General features: G+C 31.5%; 1 protein-coding gene across 3 annotated transcripts; it reads right to left on the bottom strand.

Moving 5' to 3' along the window:
* Positions 1 to 261: 261 nt before the first annotated feature.
* Positions 262 to 18,455, bottom strand: Sm (heterogeneous nuclear ribonucleoprotein L). Of its 3 annotated transcripts, none has more exons than XM_074242115.1 (10): positions 17,621 to 18,455; positions 13,482 to 13,525; positions 12,929 to 12,998; positions 12,143 to 12,228; positions 11,858 to 11,954; positions 10,432 to 10,495; positions 5,039 to 5,125; positions 3,840 to 4,129; positions 2,346 to 2,829; positions 262 to 1,719 (listed from the first exon to the last, which is right to left on the bottom strand). In XM_074242115.1, the coding sequence occupies exons 1-10, from the start codon at positions 17,681 to 17,683 to the stop codon at positions 1,574 to 1,576; spliced, it is 1,431 nt and encodes a 476-aa protein (XP_074098216.1). In that variant the 5' UTR covers positions 17,684 to 18,455; the 3' UTR covers positions 262 to 1,573. The 3 variants fall into 3 exon arrangements, with proteins under 3 accessions (XP_074098216.1, XP_074098215.1, XP_074098217.1); XM_074242114.1 differs by having other exon boundaries at positions 5,039 to 5,131; positions 17,621 to 18,452; XM_074242116.1 differs by lacking the exon at positions 17,621 to 18,455 and adding an exon at positions 16,583 to 17,046 and having other exon boundaries at positions 5,039 to 5,131.
* Between the last annotated feature and the right edge of the window lie 42 nt (positions 18,456 to 18,497).

The raw sequence follows: 18,497 nt of genomic DNA on the forward strand, positions 1-18,497 counted from the left end.
AAAAACTAAAAAATGATCTAAAAAAAATTTAATTTGTAATTTACAATAAACGTTCGCGAATTAATTAATCAATCTATCGGTACTACACGCGGTAAATAAATGAGCAGCGGCAATTATCATCGGAAATGGTGCGCAGTATCGGGGACTAGAGGTGGCTCCAAAAATACATCGCGTAAAGTCGCGTAATCATCGTTCTAAATCCAGTTTAACCAATTAAATACACCAATCCAACATTACTTGACAATATACCATTACTATTACTTATTTTTTATCTATAATTTATATTATTTATTATTGTAATATATTTATTTTCCCTGTCAAAGTAATCCTGGACGGTAATTTAAATGATTATAAACACGGCAGTAATATATTTAATAGCACGTGGTTCAGGTGTTTATGTTTTCTTTTTTTCTTTTTTTTTTTTCTTTATTAAAAGCAAAGAATAGTAGATGACACTTTGTAGAATATATAGCTCGAACGTAAGAAAAGTCATACATTCGTTGTTAATATTATATATCATAATAATTATTACATTATTTATTTATTTATAAATATTATTATAAACGACAAAAAATCGTCTAATCAGCAAACGTAGTTGCCACGTGATTTGATATGTATCTGAGACAAAAAAAAAAGCAATTCTAAAATTTAGTGGCAATCTATCACACGTTATATTGTAATAATTGTGATGTTTTCCCGTTGAATGATAAAAAATCGATGATTTATAAAAACTAACCAGAACCACGGCAGTACTAATTAATCAAAAAACGGGACGAGGGACCTCTAGGCATGTCTACGTCTGGATATAGTTGGTCCAGCCTTGTATATTTTTATATTTTTTCTTCATCTAAACTTTCTTATTCTTACTCTTTACTTAAATATCTTTTATTAGTATTATTTTAGCTTTTACACTTGTTTATATGCAATTTTACCGTATTATTTTTTTTTTTTTTTTTTTTTTTTTTACACTTATTACTATTAATTTTTCCCTTTTTTTTAAATATTAAATCCTTCTGTTTTGACAGCAGAAAGTATATAAACTTAGATACTCTTATCCGTAGGGCCAGAAAGCGGCCAGCGGCTGTGACGATAATGGAGGAAGCGACGGTTGCGGTGGTAATGCCGCAGGGGTCGGAAGTGGCGGCGCTCCGGGAGTAGGCGGCGGAGGAGGAGGAGGAGGAGGCGGGGGCGCCTGATGAGACACTCGCTGTACGCCTGAATAGATACTCGGTGTCGTGATAAGAAGGTGACAGGAAGGAGGAAGTGGCGGAGGTAAAACGGGAGATAAAGCTATGGCTGTCGGGGGATGTACGCCCGTTCCTACCGTGACACATAACTCATGCAGGCCATATTGACCCTGTGTCTGACCTTGTGAGAGACGATGATGCCGAAAATGAGTGTGCGGATGATACTGCTGCTGCTGCTGTTGATGGTGCTTCTGCTGCGGTGATTGATGCTGCTGCTGATGCTGTTGATGTAGAAGATGGTGTTGCTGATGATGATGATGAAGCTGCTGCTGATGATGACGGATGCTGATAAAAGGATGCTCGCGCTGGCCCTGGGGTTCGACGTTCTATTCAGAGTCTTGTTGCATTTTAGCGTGACCGTTACCGGGTGAATCGCTGGATGCATTTGCGCTGGCACCAGCGGGTGGAAAGTTTGCCGGTATCGTACGCGATGATGAGAAGCACAACTTCATTATATACGGAAACTTGCCATCTAGTTTAAAACAAGAAAAATTAATTTATACATTGATAGAAAAATTTATTTTTATTTAATAAGCTTTATTAACTGTTCATAAATGATTTTTTTAAATCATAGGATTTAATTTATTAAATAATTACTTTTGTTAAATTGCACTGTAATTTTTTAAATATTGACATTTTTAAAAATATAAGCTCATCCCGATGTTACACTCGTCAAGAGCTTTCATTTGAGTACCCACATGCATTTTTATATATTTTTGATATATTCATATATATAAATATATAAAATATATGAAAAATTAATGTGGGTACTCAAATGAAAGGTCTCGATGGGTGTAACATCGGGATGAGCTTATATCTTTAAAAAAATGATGTTGCAAGTGAAACAAATTCACTAATAAATATTTATTGAGTTTTAAAAAAAATTTACTAAAATTTAAGAACTTAAATAATTGTCTCCAAATAAATTAAATTATTGATAGTTAATAAAGCCTTCTATCAGTGTAGGAGAAAAATAATAGTTTGATTTTTTTACTCTGTCTATTCTATTGTATTTATCAACTCCTTCTATGCCGCTTCTCCATTTGATTGGAAAGTTATTTAATGAATAGTATTAATGCTCTAGTTTCTAAAACTTACTGCTATTCTCCAGTGCTGTGTGGTTACACTCCATTATCGCAGCTACGGCAACTCCTACACTGCTGAATTCAATAAGCCCCGAGGAAGAGCGCTCTGACTTGAGTGGAAACAGCTTTATGGTTAAGGGTGTCTCTATTCCACGTTCGACAAATACTTTATTAACTGTCTCCTCGGTGAGATCTGGCGGTGTGTTGAAAAAGTGGACTATTTTTGACGGTGGTTGTATTCTATTTTTGTTAGCCATGGCTGGGTTTAAGAATCTGTTATTTTTGCTCCCGGTAAAGTCTTTGAAACTTGCGGTCTTGTCCGGTAGCACGTAAGGGTTGGTTACGTCTGCGAGAAAGGCTTGTTTTGAAAACCCGAGCTGAAGTTTACCTTCAGTCCCGATCGTTACGTTATTCAAATTCTGAAGACACCGCTCTACGGCGATACTATCACCCATTTGAATCATGGCACATCCTTCTTTTGTCTTTAAAAATTTAACCTGAAAAAAAAAAAAAAAAAAAAAAAAAAGTTTGAATTTTTAGATACTGATTCTTTACAAGAACTTAAATCTTATAATTTTAGCAGAGTTTTAACAATAGTAGGGTAATGAAAAGAATATGGAAATTTTAAATGAATAGAGGGTTGATAAATTCTTTGACATTATGAAAATTTAGGTCCCGCGTATAACTTTACTTTGTGTCACCTTTTTGGCTTAAAATTACTCTGGAATTTATTTTATAATTTATCCTTTAAGGGAATAATCAATTAAGTTATTCCCAAAGGCTGATAAAAACTTTTACAATAAGATTTGGGTTAATCTGTTGCACACGATGACTTTCTTGACTATGAATTAGAGTTTCTGAAAGACCTCCTTAGGGAGAGCATGTTCCTTTTCTTGATCATGAGATTCCCTTTTTCTCTTAAAAGACTTTACACCTTAAATGCATATGTTAACTCTTAATCAGGTAATTTTCATAATGTTTGATTTAATATAATAAAGTGGATTGATATCAAAAGTTCACTTATTTTGACATTACTATTACTCATTTCTTCAGTCTTATTAAGTAACTTTACATTTAATTTGATTAACAACAGAATTAATATTTTATAATAAAACTTTGAGTTTATTAAAATTTTTTGCTATAATAAATATTTTAAGATAAAATTTATATTATTTATAAAAAGTATTAAATTTTCATATTGCTTTAAAAAATTATTTCTTTAAAAAAAAAAATAAGAAATTAATTTTTTTTTTAATTTTATTTTTTACTCAAAGAAATAAAATTGTTCAAAATTTTAAATAAATTAATTTTTTGTCAAAAAAATGAAAATTTTTTTTTTTAAATAAATTTTTAAGAATCGCAGCGATTAAAATGAGCAACAATAACGCTCAAGCGAAAGCGCATAGCGTTTGAGGTGTACAGTATGAAATTACCGGTTCCCTTATATAACAAGAACAAACGTTGACTGAGAAAAGGAGAAATAACAATTGTGAGCCAGTGTATTTACCTTGGTGACATTGCCGTAGAGGCAGAAGAGGTTGAAGAGTTTGTCAGTATTGACTTTGTCAGCTTGTAGACCGTAAACCATCATAACCGAGCCTTGAGTACTTGTCGGCGGCGTTTGTCCGAGACTTGGAACATAACCAGGTCTAGCTGGAGACGGATGGAGAGGCTCTCGCCCGCTAAAGTCGCCCTTTAACCCATACCTCTCGTAAGGCTCCGCGTAGGTAGCGGGACCATTGAAGCTTTCCTCGTAGCGATCGTGCCCGGGTGGAAAGGCCACTTGTGGCGTCGAGCCTAAGGCCAACAAAGAATTCAACGTTATTAAAGTTTGTTAAATTAACCACAAGTATTAAACTCCCAAGATTTATATTTTAACAAACTTCTTAAACTTTAATAACATTCGTTAATTACAAAAGACGGCAATTACTGAGAAATTTACTTTTTACTTTTTTAGTTCAACTCGAAGCAATTAGACGTTTCCTCTAATTTAATCTCCTGAATAACCAATTTAATAAATAGCTTCAGTGTATGAAATTAAAAGTTTACTTTCTTTAATTTACTCAAAAATTCATTATCAACTTTACGATAAAAAAACATAGAGATAATTTTTTTTTTAAAAAAGTTATCATAAAATCTTTTTATATTTTCTCCATTCAAATCAGAGTTTCAATTTAAATTAAAAAAAAAAAAAAAAGTATTTTTCTTTTTAGAATACAAATAAATATTTAAAAAATGTTATTCAATATTTATAAATTAAAATTTTCAATTTTTGAAAATTAAAATTATTTTAAAAATTAAAATTGTTAAAATTTTTTATAAAAATTTGTAAGTTGTCTATACAAAATTATTTCTTTCAACAAAAAAGTTACATTGAGAAAAACTTTTATTTCTTCAGTTAAGAAATAAAATTTTAATCAAATTAATTTTATTATTACAACATTGCCGACTTTTTCTCTCAGTGTAAGTGAAATTAAATAAATTTCATCTAAGTTTTATATTTTTACTGGAGCAAAAAATGTATTTGAAGAAAAAAATACTTTTTTTTTTCAGTGTAATTAATCAAAAAGTGAACCTCTGGTACTTTAACACCATCATAAAATAAAATATTCCCAGGATTCTGAGAAAATCAATGTTTTTTCATGTAACTAGAAGAAAAATAAAAAAATTGAAAAGTATGTTAAGTAAAATAATAAAAAAAGTTACCATATGGCTGTGGGGCTGCTCCATATCTCGGTTCAGCAAGAAGCGGCGCCGGTCGTCCGTTGGTGTTTGGTTCTTTTTGGTGGGCCCCTGCACCTTAAACAGAGGTAATTTGCTCGGTAAGCACGGTTATCGCGACCAAACACACACTCTCGTCTCTCATCTCTCATCTCTCCTCTGTCGTATATATTTAATCTTTCGCTCTTACTCTTTTCGTCTTAAAACTGAGAATGTAACCACAGCCAACCACCAGCAACATTGTCAGTGAAACCGCGGCTCTACAAACTTATTGCAATATCGATCTATCGATCTATCACCTCATCCAGCAACTAATATTTATATACAAATAATATATAATAAAATTAATTATTTTTTTTAATTATCAAAATCATTATTGAACATAATTATTTAATAATATTATTTAAATAATTAAAAACAATAAAAATGTCTGCTTAAAAACTACTTAACTGTTTGGTTGGCAAGCAAGCGGCATTACTCGACTTACCGTTAATTAGCTGATCAGTTGCGAAAATAATTGTTGAAGAAGCCTCTGTTTAATATCTCCAGCACAAGTACAAGCGGAGGTTCTGATCTGGATCGTCAAAAGTACTTGCAGAACCTACCTAAAGTGCTGTACACTCACCAGACCTGATCGAGATCACCTGACCTTTCAATTTCTCTTTAGTCGATTGCAAATCCAACATCATCATCATCACCATCACCATCATCATCATCATCATCATCATCATCATCATCATCATCGCCTCAAGTCAACAAAGTAGTTGATGGCCGCATCTGCACACAGACAAACATTCCAACATAACATCTTTCACCTGCAATCTTCTGCACTTCCGAATTATTCTTGTATATCCGTGCACATGTTTTTTTCCAAATGTTTTTTTTTTAATTTTTTTTTTTTTGTTGATTATTATAATTATCATTAACAAGTAATAATTATTATTATTATCATTACATCTGTGTTTATTTCATTCACCGGGACAAATTTATTGTTTAAGACCTCGGCCGGCACTTGTGTTTATTTTATATTAATTTAAGTGTCAATGAACGGGAGGAATTGCTACTTTGTATGCTCCGGTTATTTATTTTATTTTATTTAAGCTCTCTTTCTCTCTCTCTTTTTCTTTCTTAATATTTTTCTCGATTTTTGTAGACTCGGTATTTTTGATGGCGGGGCGATAGCAGTGGTCGATAGGTTCATCCGTCGAATGTTTGTCTGTGAGTGCATTGGTAGCCTTTATTACAAAATATGCAATATAACATTTTGTTATGATTATTATTATTATTATTATTATTTATTTTATTTTATTAATTAATATAGTGTCGCTTAAGTGATCAGAAACCCGCGTCGGCATTCTAGGCGATATGTTAAATAAAAATTTATTTCTTCACTATTTCTTCACCAATAAAATGTTTTTTAATTATAAATTTATTGAAGAAATATTTTATGTTCATAATAAAAATTTAATTTTATTAACTATAATTCAAATAATTATATAAATTTTTTTTCTTACATTTTAATATTTAAAAAAAAAAAATTTTTAATATTGCCAAAATAAAAACACATTCATTTTTGATCACATCAGCGCGAATCACTATATTATGATTGTTATTTATTAAATAATTATTAATATATTACTACTAAAACCACTTGGTAATTAATCTGCATATACACGATGCATATATCTAATAAAGCACATATATGCATAAATGTAAATGTTTTATTAGAGTTCTATAAATGGTTTGTTTGAATTAATCATTGTTACTGTGAACTTATGATGCGACGTAAAAGTATTGTTTGTTCTCAATTATTAGTACATCTGTAGTATATAAATATTATATATTATAAAATGCATTTACATGAGTAGAGGTGAGTTGTTGTTTCATATATATATATATATATATATATATATATATATATATATATATATATATATATATATATATATAACCGTATATCGATGCTGGTGAATGGAAGTTGTTGAGGGTCCGATTGCCGTATATTAATTACTCTACTCGTAGTATGTGTGACATATGTGAGGATCTTGTGAGCTATGTGACAGTTACGTAACTAATTAGTCTACGTAGACATATATTAATATATATGCGTATACATAGGCATATATATAAATACATATTTACAGTTTTTAACACTCTATAATATATTAGCTTTCCGTATTTTTTTTACTCTATTTTTCATTCATTTTCACTCGTCTGAAGTTATTATTATTATTATTATTATTATTAATTTTATTATTATATTATTTTTTTTAGTGGTGTCTCCATCCCTTTGGCGTTCAGTATAAATAACTTTCTTTTGGTTCCTTTATGTCTCGGCCGGCTCTTCAAGCGATAATTGACGGTACGATTCTTGAAAGCATCTTTCACTAAATTACTACAGGTCTCACAACAAAAATTGACGTTAAAAAATAATTTTTAATATTTATACTGAAATTTTAACGCGTTATTTTTTTTTTTTTTTTTTTTTTTTGGTAATAAAAATAATAATTATTATTAATGATAATAATATAATTTCGTGTTTGAGAGATTAGATGTGTGGAGTTAATCGCTGATCACCGGTATATAATATTATTAACTTGTTGTATCTTGTGGTCCTTGTGTTAAAGTTGAGTGCAGGCTGGTGATGTATTTTATTTGTTGTGTGTCTTCTTTATTATATATTATCTTTGATGGCGTGATTCAATGACAAATTATATGTTTGTCATTTGTGTTGGATGATGTTTAAAAGTTTTAACGCCGGTTATTATTTATTTTAGTATTTCGCTACATTTTTTCTCGTGGTGTTTATGTTAAATATACACTGGGATATCCATCATGTGTTGTGACAAGTACTTCACTAAATTATTTAAGCAATAAGTAAATATATAAATATTTTATACAAATATATATATATATACCGTTTATAAACGCGATGTGTACTTAGGAGGTTTGATGTGTATCTGGAAGCTCAATGCGACAATGATTCACTATTTATATTAAATATTAGTTTATATAATAATACATTATGTCAGTATATAATATAATTGGAAAAAAATTTTTTCTTCTTTTATTATTATCATTATTTTTTAAGTTTTATTAACTCTGACGGATCTGTTTACACAGTTATAATTATTTTAATTAATTACACTGTATATTTATGACTTTTTGAGATAAATTTATTTACTTTTATAATTGTATAATTAAAATAGTAAAATAATTTAACACAAACTTGCCGAGAAATATTTAGTAAAGTTTTTAATTGAGTGTTTTAAATTAATACTTTAAAATTGACAAACTATTTTATAAAGAGAAAAAAAAAAGTTAAATAAAAATTTTTTATGTACCTACGATAAAATATTTTCACCAGAATTTTGATTTTAAACTTTTTTTAAGCGCTTACAACTGTGATCATTCCAAGCTTATACTTTAAATTGAAATTCCGTCTGAGAGAAGAGATACGATAAAATTGATAAGAATCTTTTTTATATAAAATTCAATTTCCTAAAAAAAACATATCGTGTCATTTTTTTACACCTTCAATATTTTACTTAGAATTTATAACTGAAACTGCTGGAATTTAAAGTAGAAATAAACTTCCGTTTTATTATAAACTACAAAAACTGAATAAAACATTTTAAATTTCTCGGTTAATTTTTTGATGTGGAAAATTCACAAAAATACACAGAATTTTTTTTTAATTTTTCCAGATCCGCCGGAAAGTAATAAAATATTAATTAACTTAAATAAATAATACTGTTCATCAGTGTAAAAAAAATTTAGTTCCTTTTAAATATTATAATGAGCATGTTCTAAATTAAAACTCATCTAAAAAACTATTGACTTAAGGTCTACGAAGCAGACAATCTTATAACTCTGCACACAATATAATATAATCCTTAGTAAAATAATTTATGTTGAGTTTTCCTCTATTTAGCATAAATTTTCCCAGAGTCTAAATTCAAAGTCTAGATATGTATATAATAAATATTAAATATATAAGATTTAAATGTTAAATGTTCCAAAAAAAAAAAAAAAAAAAATTTCCACTTTTATTTATCTTCGTTAGCATAAATTATTTTAAAAGGATTAAATTTACTACCAAACAATAATAATAATTAAAATTTATTATTTAATCTAGGGTCGATATATTTAAGCGTAAAAATATGTACATAATTTAAATATGTTAACTAATTCGATATATATTTAATTTACAATGCTAAACAGTATTACTAATCTATATAAAAAATTTTTTTCCATGTATAATTAATTGTTAAAATAAATAAATATATCTACAAAATGCTTCCATGCGACATTTAGTGTAATAACGAATTAAAATGTAAAGATATATTAAAAAAATAACTTAAAAAAAAAAAAAAAAATGCTGTGTGTAACTGTGGCATTTATCATGGATTCTCACGTAAGCCCGCGTATATTTTTCCAAATGACAATATCTGCCGGGAATTGGTACAGCGGACAAATACCGATCACAGAGAAAGAGCAAGAGTGATATACAGTTTGAGAGATTAAAGGATTAAATATATAGTTATAATGTTATAACAGTTGTGGATTAGAGGGCGTAGTCAAAAAAAGTAATCGTAAAAGATAGAGATATTATATGAAGACATATAGATAGATAGAAATTTTCTATATGTAGTATAGGTGAAAGAAAATTATTGGCAGTGCGTTTATTCGCTTGAATTTTCTTCGGGGCGGTGGTAAAGTCGTCCACACGTCAGAGAATCTAGTGACATATGCCCGGGAATTGGTGGATCTAAAACGTAACTTCTTTTAGTGTTTGTCAGTGATTTTTAGCAGTGGGACAATGTTCTGCCCCGAGGAGTTCCAATTCGATAGTTGTCAGTTTGGCAGGCTGGCAGCAACCGACTAGGCAGGTATAGAGCTATAGAGCTATAGAGAGATAGGCTGAAGGCGGCTAATGGCGATAAAAGAGTGTTGGTGCATGTCAGGGATAACACAGTAGGGTAGGATTCCCGAGCGAGGGATGGAGGAGGCTTGGGGCGGGTAGGAAGCAATGAGTTGGAAATAGAAGTAGTAGAGAGGCTGATGGAGCATGAGGCCAAGCTGAGAGGAAACGAGGACCAGAATAGCATCAGTTGCAATAGCAGCATTGGCGAAATATTGATGGTAGAAAAGAGACCAAAAGTACTCTCTCCATCTCTACAGTTAAATAAAATAAAAATTTTAAATAAAAAAGGTTTTAAGGTAGAAAAACGACATATTAGACAGAGCGACTCTCGATCGGTCCAAAGTTCCACTGCTCTCGAGTGAGTGAGCAGCTGAGCGAGTGGGTGAATGATTGACTGAGTAAATCAGAAGAATAAGTAAGAGAGAGAGAGAGAGAGAGCTTAAAAGCTTACCCAATGCTGGTGTCGTGTAGTCCCAGCTTTCTGCGTCGTTTTTGTATACATTAAGCTTCGTCGGCTGAAACATATCAAAATAATAGACTGTTTTAATAATAATAATAATAATAATAATAATAATAATAATAATAATAATAATAATAATAACAATAATAATTGTTTTTATACACACAAGTTAAAATCCACTAAATTGACTATAAATGTCTCATAAAATATGTATAACCGCAATGAAAGTATGAGTAGAGGGACTAGGCCGGGATGAAGCTAAGTGTGAGAGTTGATGGAGAGAAACGAATGACAAATCGTTAAGATCACGCTTACTCGTGTAAACTGTACAAGATTCATAGGATATTTAACTGAAATTACCGAAAATTACTTGCCCGTCGTAGATGAGGATGTTGATGATTATTATTGAGATTGAGATTGAGATTATTATTATTATCATCATGATAAAGACAACTTGTGGTGGGAATAAAAAATAGCAAACTTTTTGGTAATGTAACCTACTACTGGAGCATCCCTGTCATATCAACGTCAAGTCTGAAATACTTGAGCTATATTTGTCCAGTGAACCAACTGCCAGCGGATGGCATAGTCAACGTTTTAAATCACATATAGCGTACGCATAAGTGCTCGTTTCCTAGGTTTGATGTATCGTAAAATGTTATTACTATTAGCATTAGCGTCACCATTTGGATTGACGATTTAAATTTCAAGTATCCGGTTGATTATAATGTATAATAACTATAACTGGCTGAAAATATTACGAGCTGATGGTTTATTTTATGGTTGTTATCGCTCGAGGAATGCGCTGCTCCTCGACATTTAGTCAAGGGGAACAGATCCCATAAGTCGTCAGTCGTGAGCATATTTGTTTCAGTCATACCAGTTGTTGGTTGCACCAGCGGTGGTGCCAGTAGTTGTAGTAGAATCATCTGACTATTTTTGGCAGGCACTCACGTGCTTTTTAGACCGCCAAACTGCTAAATCGCCTAGGGTATAACTAAACCCAGCGTAGAGGCATTAAACGAGAGTATTAATTCAAACCGTTGGCAGACGTTGAAAGACGAGCCAACGAATTCGCGGACTACTCTTCTACCTTTAATACTTGGGCTCACATTTTCTCAGTCTCCGTAATCTTCTCATTCGCTTTACTTTCTCACTGTCTTACTACTGTCCTCTATGGATACTCTCGACTTAACTTTACATAGTTATTATCTACATACATACATCCGTACAGTACCTACTAGTTTTCTCGCTTTGTCTTTGACGTTATCTTCCTTCTATTCATCTTTCTCTTTCTCTCTCACTGTCTTTCTCATTCGTTCGATCGATAATTCGCGACCTGCGTACGAGTTAGCACGTTGTCAACGTTTTAACTTTGAATAAACCATACTACCCCGACTAGACTTCTTATGCTTACCTTGGCAAAGTCAATCTTCAGTGTGCAGCAACCCGAGTAAATGTCGCAACCGTGGAGGGCTTCTTTTGCCCGCGTTGCTGACTCCACCGAGTCAAACGTAATATCAGAAAACAAATCGTTAAGGATAATATATATCTGTACCTATTCATAACATTTCTTACATTTACCTTTTAAAGGTTTACAATTAAACATAAATGAAAAACTAAAATAAAGATGAATAATATTAATTTAGCTTTTACTTAAAAAAAAAATTAACTCTATTTATATTTAGAATAAAAAGGATATTCAACCATAGCCTGGACTCCATTTTTCTTGAAGATAACGATGCGTTGTACCTGTCCACTGGGCGCACTGATTGTGTGCAGTACTTCCTACAACAGATGTTTATAAATTAGATAAAAATAAAACAAGATGTGATAAATATCTTACACGAAAAAAAAAAAAAAAATATTCTTGAATGAAGTCAAATTTTTTTGGTTCAAGAAATTTTTTTTTTCTGTGTAAATATTAATTAATAATATTAATTAGCCAACTGGTTATTGTTTTAAATAATCTATATTTAAAGAGCATAAAAAATTAACCATCTGCAGGCTAGACTTTTAGATTTCGATTCGGCTGGCAGTCGCTTGACCTCGCTCAACTTAATCCAGACAACGGTGTCGTCTTGCTTGATAAATAAGCCGTCGTTATGCCTCAAAGTCAATGAGGAATTTACGGGTGGAATGAGCGTTATTTATCCACGTGGACTGTTTTGTATAATACAAGTAAGCATCGTGTACGTGGGTACTTGTCACAACACACACGATCTTGGAAATTTTTGGCTCGCTAGATCAGAGTGCAGACTGAGAGAGAGAGAGAGAGAGAGAGAGAGAGAGAGAGAGAGAGAGAGAGAGAGAGAGAGAGAGAGAGAGAGAGAGAGAGAGAGAGAGAGATATGCTTTCTCTGATATACATACATACATAATATCATAAATAATAATCTTATTTAATATATTTACTTTAACGAGTATGGGCTAATAAATATTATTAATCATTAATAATGTATACATTTAATGAGTTTGGTTTTACTTACCACTGTTATTGGATAAACTGGGTTGATTATAGTAAACAATAAGACGTGGTTCGGTTTATTATTGTCCTCCCTGAAAAACCAATAAATATTTATGAGCAATTTTCAACCAACTACATTACATATATGAATGAATAAAATATAACGCAGAGCTTCTGAGCTTGGCATTTTCATTCTTTTATAACATTCTTTAGACTTTATATATACATCTGTGTATATTACTCATATAAAATATGGCCAATTGTAAAACCTTTCTCACTTTTTCCGTTGCTCATACTTACTACAAGCTTGAATAATATCTCCTTCAAATTTAGCGTTGAATAAAGAGAAAAATTGTGATAAATTTCTGAAATATTATCTTGGAATTTTAAAATAAAATTCAACAGATTTAATTATCATGATTAAAACGACTGATAATTACAGATACAATAAATAATACAAAACTTTCATAGAACCGCAAGTTTTATTTAAAAAAAAAAATTCCAATCTCAGAATCTCTTAAATATAATTGCCCAGAGCAAAGATAAAAAACTAAATGAAATAATAAACAATTTACCTTTTGCGACGTGGCTCGTCTCCGTATCCACTATATTCGTGATTCTGAAACATAATACAGCAAATTAAATTGATGTTGAGCTCAATAACAATCACGACGAGTTATAATTATTATTACAATAGTAATAATATCAATAAAATAATAAAGGTCGCATGGACGAGAGAATGGATTGAGGAAGTCGTATTATTTAGTAAACGTCAACCAGTTAAGTCATTGGTATATTAAATTAATTTGAGGTATCTAGTATTGATGTCCTATTTATATTATTTGTATTTATATATATAGATATTTAATGTACTAAGAGAAACATTAAAGAGAAATTTAACCGGTAAATCCCGGGCAAAACGATTTTAATTGTTGTCTACGTTTAGTGGTCGCACTAAATACATTATAACAACGCAAATTCCCGATCCAAATTTACAAACTCAGCTAACCGGAGGTCTACTCCGTTTACCCTGTGTAGAATCGTTTATGGACGTCATCCAACCGCTCAACCATTGTAAACCTATTCTTTTTGTACCGGGCAATCAACTTTGACAACTCAACATACACAAGTTAAATCATGTCTTGCTATAAATCTATCTATCTATCACCGTCGTCGGTTAATAATAAACTATAACTTAGATACAATGTTTATTTAATAATAGTTTTAGATCTAACGCCACATTCGTTATTATTGAGAGCACCACACACACACACACACACACACACACATATATATATATATATATATATATATATATATATATATATATATATATATATATATATATATATATATAAAAATATTATACATACTCTAGACATAATATCTATTATATGTCAACAGCTGACTAGCAACAGGAAGTTTTATTCGAAGAAAGATTAAACTCTTATATCAGCATTTGTTTAGGTATCTATCAGTGATTCGTGGCTCCTCACGGTACCTCAATTTCACCAGCAACAGGAGAAATCCAACAAGGATACATATAAAGACTAAGAAGCTTGAGAGCTAGTAGACGACTATTGCTATTGGCAAAATGCCAAGCACGCGCCAATAAAGAGATTAGCAGTGAAAACAATGTTTACATTTTATTGCTCAGTATCCAAGAGAGCTTTCTTGACTTACTTGCTGCATCACGTTGTTCGCGGTCTTAAAATGCGTTGAGAGCACTCAGCTATCACACAAAACATCAACAACAAATACGCTTTATGCTATGTTGTACATATTATATTGTATGTATATAATAACAATACATTTTATCTAATGCAATGCAATGTGTTTTATCCGTTAGCTAATTCATTTAGACATTACCTATAAAATCAAACTTTTACCAACATGGGTACTTCTGTCTATATAAATTGTTTTATATCTTCACACGAGTTATTTATGAGTGTGTGGGTAACTCTATTGGCAACTGAGAGGTATTTAAACTACACTTGGTACTGAGCACTGAAAAAAAAAAAAAATAAAAGTGAAATTAAAACAAACAATAGGAGTAAATAAAAAATAAGTATGTAACTCAGGCGAATCAACATTCGAATAAACTAAACGAATGGGACAACTGACTACTCAACTTGTCTCGCGGTTGTAATAACTCCTTGTATCTCTATGCATTTCTATTATTAACTCTGTGATATGTCGCGACTACAGTGCGACGTTCGGAAGACAACACCGCGGAGTGGAGTACAATGACACGGTGTTGAACGAGTAATCAGATCGGGCTTCGCTATCATCGCATACCTATAATATCAAATCTTGTTTTGTATGTCATCGCATCGCCATCGCTCATAAATAAATACCTACATAAATTTACACAATAGATAAATACATACATACATTATTAATATTAAAGAAGAGATATAGTACACCAGAATGAGAAGAGATAGAAAACAAAAGGTTATTCAGAAAGATATCATTGTACTTTTAGCTGGCTTTTAAATTAAATTCAATGTACATCTTACTCCGACTAAATACTACACTCTAGAGCTGCTATTCAGATCTAATATTTTATCTTTCATTTAATTCCATTGAATTGGAATAAATTAACAGGAATAAAAATAAGAAGAAGAAAAAGTTAAACAAAACAAATATGTTTAACGATTTTTAATAATTCTCCGAGGGGTGAATTTTCTTTTTCTTTTTTTACGTATCATTGGTTAAAAGTAAACGATTTACGGAGATGCCAAATTATATTAATTATCGATTTCAATGGGCTAGAAGCGCGTGCGCCAATTGTTGAATATGCGCATATGCCTCTATTCTATTCTACATTCGACAGACGATTAATATTCAAGTCTTTACAAGACATTTCATCCAAGTGGACACAATTGGTGGTAATTTATAGATTTTTGTGACTCCTGGAGATGATACTGAAGTTAGCCGACGTTTTTATTTTTTTTTTTTTTTTTTTATCATTTAATTAGAATTAAAAAATATTATTTTTAAAATTGTACGTGTAGTTTTTAAAATTTTTTACAAATGAAATTTATTTTTTCAATAAAAAAAACATTCTAAAAATTTTTCGATGTCTGGCTAACTTAATTTTCATCTCCTAGAGCATGACATTTCTACGAGCGGGATTAGGAGCTTATCAACCAGCTCCATTATCGAGATAATAACTTCGATGATTAATGATCCTTTTTAATTAAATTTTTGTACAACCTTTTTTTCCCTGCTGAACTGGGGACCTAAAATAAATTCCAATTGAATTTTTTAGTTATTGAGTTTAGTAATATAAATGAAAAATTATTAAATTATATTACAAGGCAGGCGTTTGATTTAGGTGGAATAAATACGCGTGATTAAGCGTACGAAAATCGATACAAGACATAACATGCATTGTACTGTGTTAACTGTATCGTATAATCGTATACCTACAGTCTATGTAATTATATTACAATAATAAAAATAACAGTAACATTAATCACAGTAATTGTTATCATTATCAGAACAATAAAATAAAATAAAATAAAATAAATTGAAAAAAAAAAAAAAAAATAAAATAAAATAAAATAAAATAACAATACCAATAAGTGTGATAATTAATAATAACTCGAAAAAGCGTCTAGAGAGGAAGGTATCGTCGGTAGCGACCGGCTTCGCGAAATAATCAATATACCTCCATGACAAGAGAGCGGCGGGGCCGCTGGCACGCAGGGATAACAGGTTGTCGACTCGATGACGATGACCACGACGAGGACGAGGATGAGGACGAGCCAGCTTTCGACTTCTGATCAGATCTGACGGCAGTGTTTACAAAGATGCCGATCACTTGCCCTTGCTCAACTTGTTTTCAAACAGTAACACTATTGTATACAAGCCTTTTATTCATTATTTAATCAATCTCCTTTAACGTAATCGTTGTTTGCGATTATAATTAATTATCAACGGTTGCGTTTTAATAATTCGTATTGTATCGGTAGGCTTACTCGGGGAATCGATACTTGGTAGTAGTTAACGAATCAACGATCCTTCCTCTTGCCAGTACAGGGTCCGTGGATTTATCAAACCAATGGCGACGTCGATACATGTATATATATATATATATATATATTTATATTTATATTATATACACGTATATATTAAACGGAGGTTCGCGCGCGATGGTACAATGCAACCATACTTAGCACCGCCGTTTTAATATAACTGTAACGAGCCCCAATGAGCCAGGACGTTGGATCCACCGATATAATAATACAAATAATAATATATATATATATATATATATATATATATATATATATATATATATATATATATATATATATATATATATATATATATATATATATATATATATATATAATGGACATGGACAGTTTTATAAACCTCCGAGGATAAGTTTACGACCACTCCAGTTTTATGTTATGTTATGTTTTCTGTACGTGAATTAAACTGTGTATGTTGTACGTCGTACTCTAGCTGTTTTTACGTATGTATCTGTTAAAAAATAAATTTTATTAATTTTTTTTCTAAAAAGTTGCTAATTAATAACAACTAAATAATAAATAAAAATAATAATAGGAGTAATTATAATTAAATACCGTGTGATTAATTATATTGTGTGATAATACGAGAGTTGACTAAAGAGAAAAAAAAAAATAAACAAAAAATGTAAATAAATAACGCGGGTTTACGGTGTCTGGAAGCTCCTCACCCTGTGACCGGACTCCTCAAGCCGCTGCCTCTTCGAGTGGGGTCCGTCCCCATTGAACGCCATCCTGTCTCTCGTGTAACCGGAGTTTGAGTAGATATATATTATGTATATATTTTATATGGATGATACACTCGCACCTTTCTTTGGATTAGTATAGATGTTTTTTTTTTTTTTTTTTTAATATATATTTATCAGGATTAGATGATTGATTTTAGTGACTGGACACCTCTGGAGAATATTTATCCGGAGTAAAAAGACAACGATTATGTGCTGGAAAGAGACGTGGTGATCTAGGAGCAGGTGGTGGTGAAGGTAGTGGTGATGGTGATGGTTGGAGGAGAGGGACGAACAAAAAAAGGTCCAACGACGCGACGTGCCACGAACAGAGTATCGAATCACGGACGTTGCTGTCCGATGAACGCGGCAACGGTTTAAGGGAGACTGGGACTGGTCTTTCGTCAGGAACTGAACAAACTGAGACGCCTCAACTCCGAGGAATCGTAATATCGATATCACAGCTACTGTACTGATGGATATATATACACTAGCACTAGGTAGTGGTAAGTGGTGGATTATTGTGGATGTTGAAACAACCGGGATTAAACGCCCCGGCGAATCGGAGCGGACTGTCACGAACTGGACCGGACTGCCGAGCTATGAATTCTCAACAACTACTGCAAGAGTAGTATTTGTACTCTACCGAAATCTATATGACCAATTATTTTACAACGATGCCGATTTTTAGCGCCACCTTTACGACGCCATTTTTTTCAATAACTGCGCATGCGCGAATTAATTTTTTAGTGCGGGAAGTCATTTCGAATGCAATACACTACAGCTAATGCGGTTACGTTAAATTTTAATTCGTTAGAGTTGT

Source organism: Cotesia typhae, unplaced genomic scaffold, assembly GCF_013202065.1.
Source record: "Cotesia typhae breed Kobodo isofemale line unplaced genomic scaffold, CoteBio_Ctyphae contig_4, whole genome shotgun sequence".
In the NCBI taxonomy this organism is placed as follows: domain Eukaryota; kingdom Metazoa; phylum Arthropoda; class Insecta; order Hymenoptera; family Braconidae; genus Cotesia; species Cotesia typhae.

Bases quoted from the DNA above. Each gene is read 5' to 3' on its own strand.
- Sm (XM_074242114.1), bottom strand. From the start codon at position 17,683: ATGGCGTTCAATGGGGACGGACCCCACTCGAAGAGGCAGCGGCTTGAG. The intron at 13,526-17,620 runs GTGAGGAGCTTC...ATTATGTTTCAG, and splicing joins TTGAGGAGTCCGGTCACAGG to AATCACGAATATAGTGGATA. The intron at 1,720-2,345 runs GTAAGTTTTAGA...GTTTTAAACTAG, and splicing joins CACAGCACTGGAGAATAGCA to ATGGCAAGTTTCCGTATATA.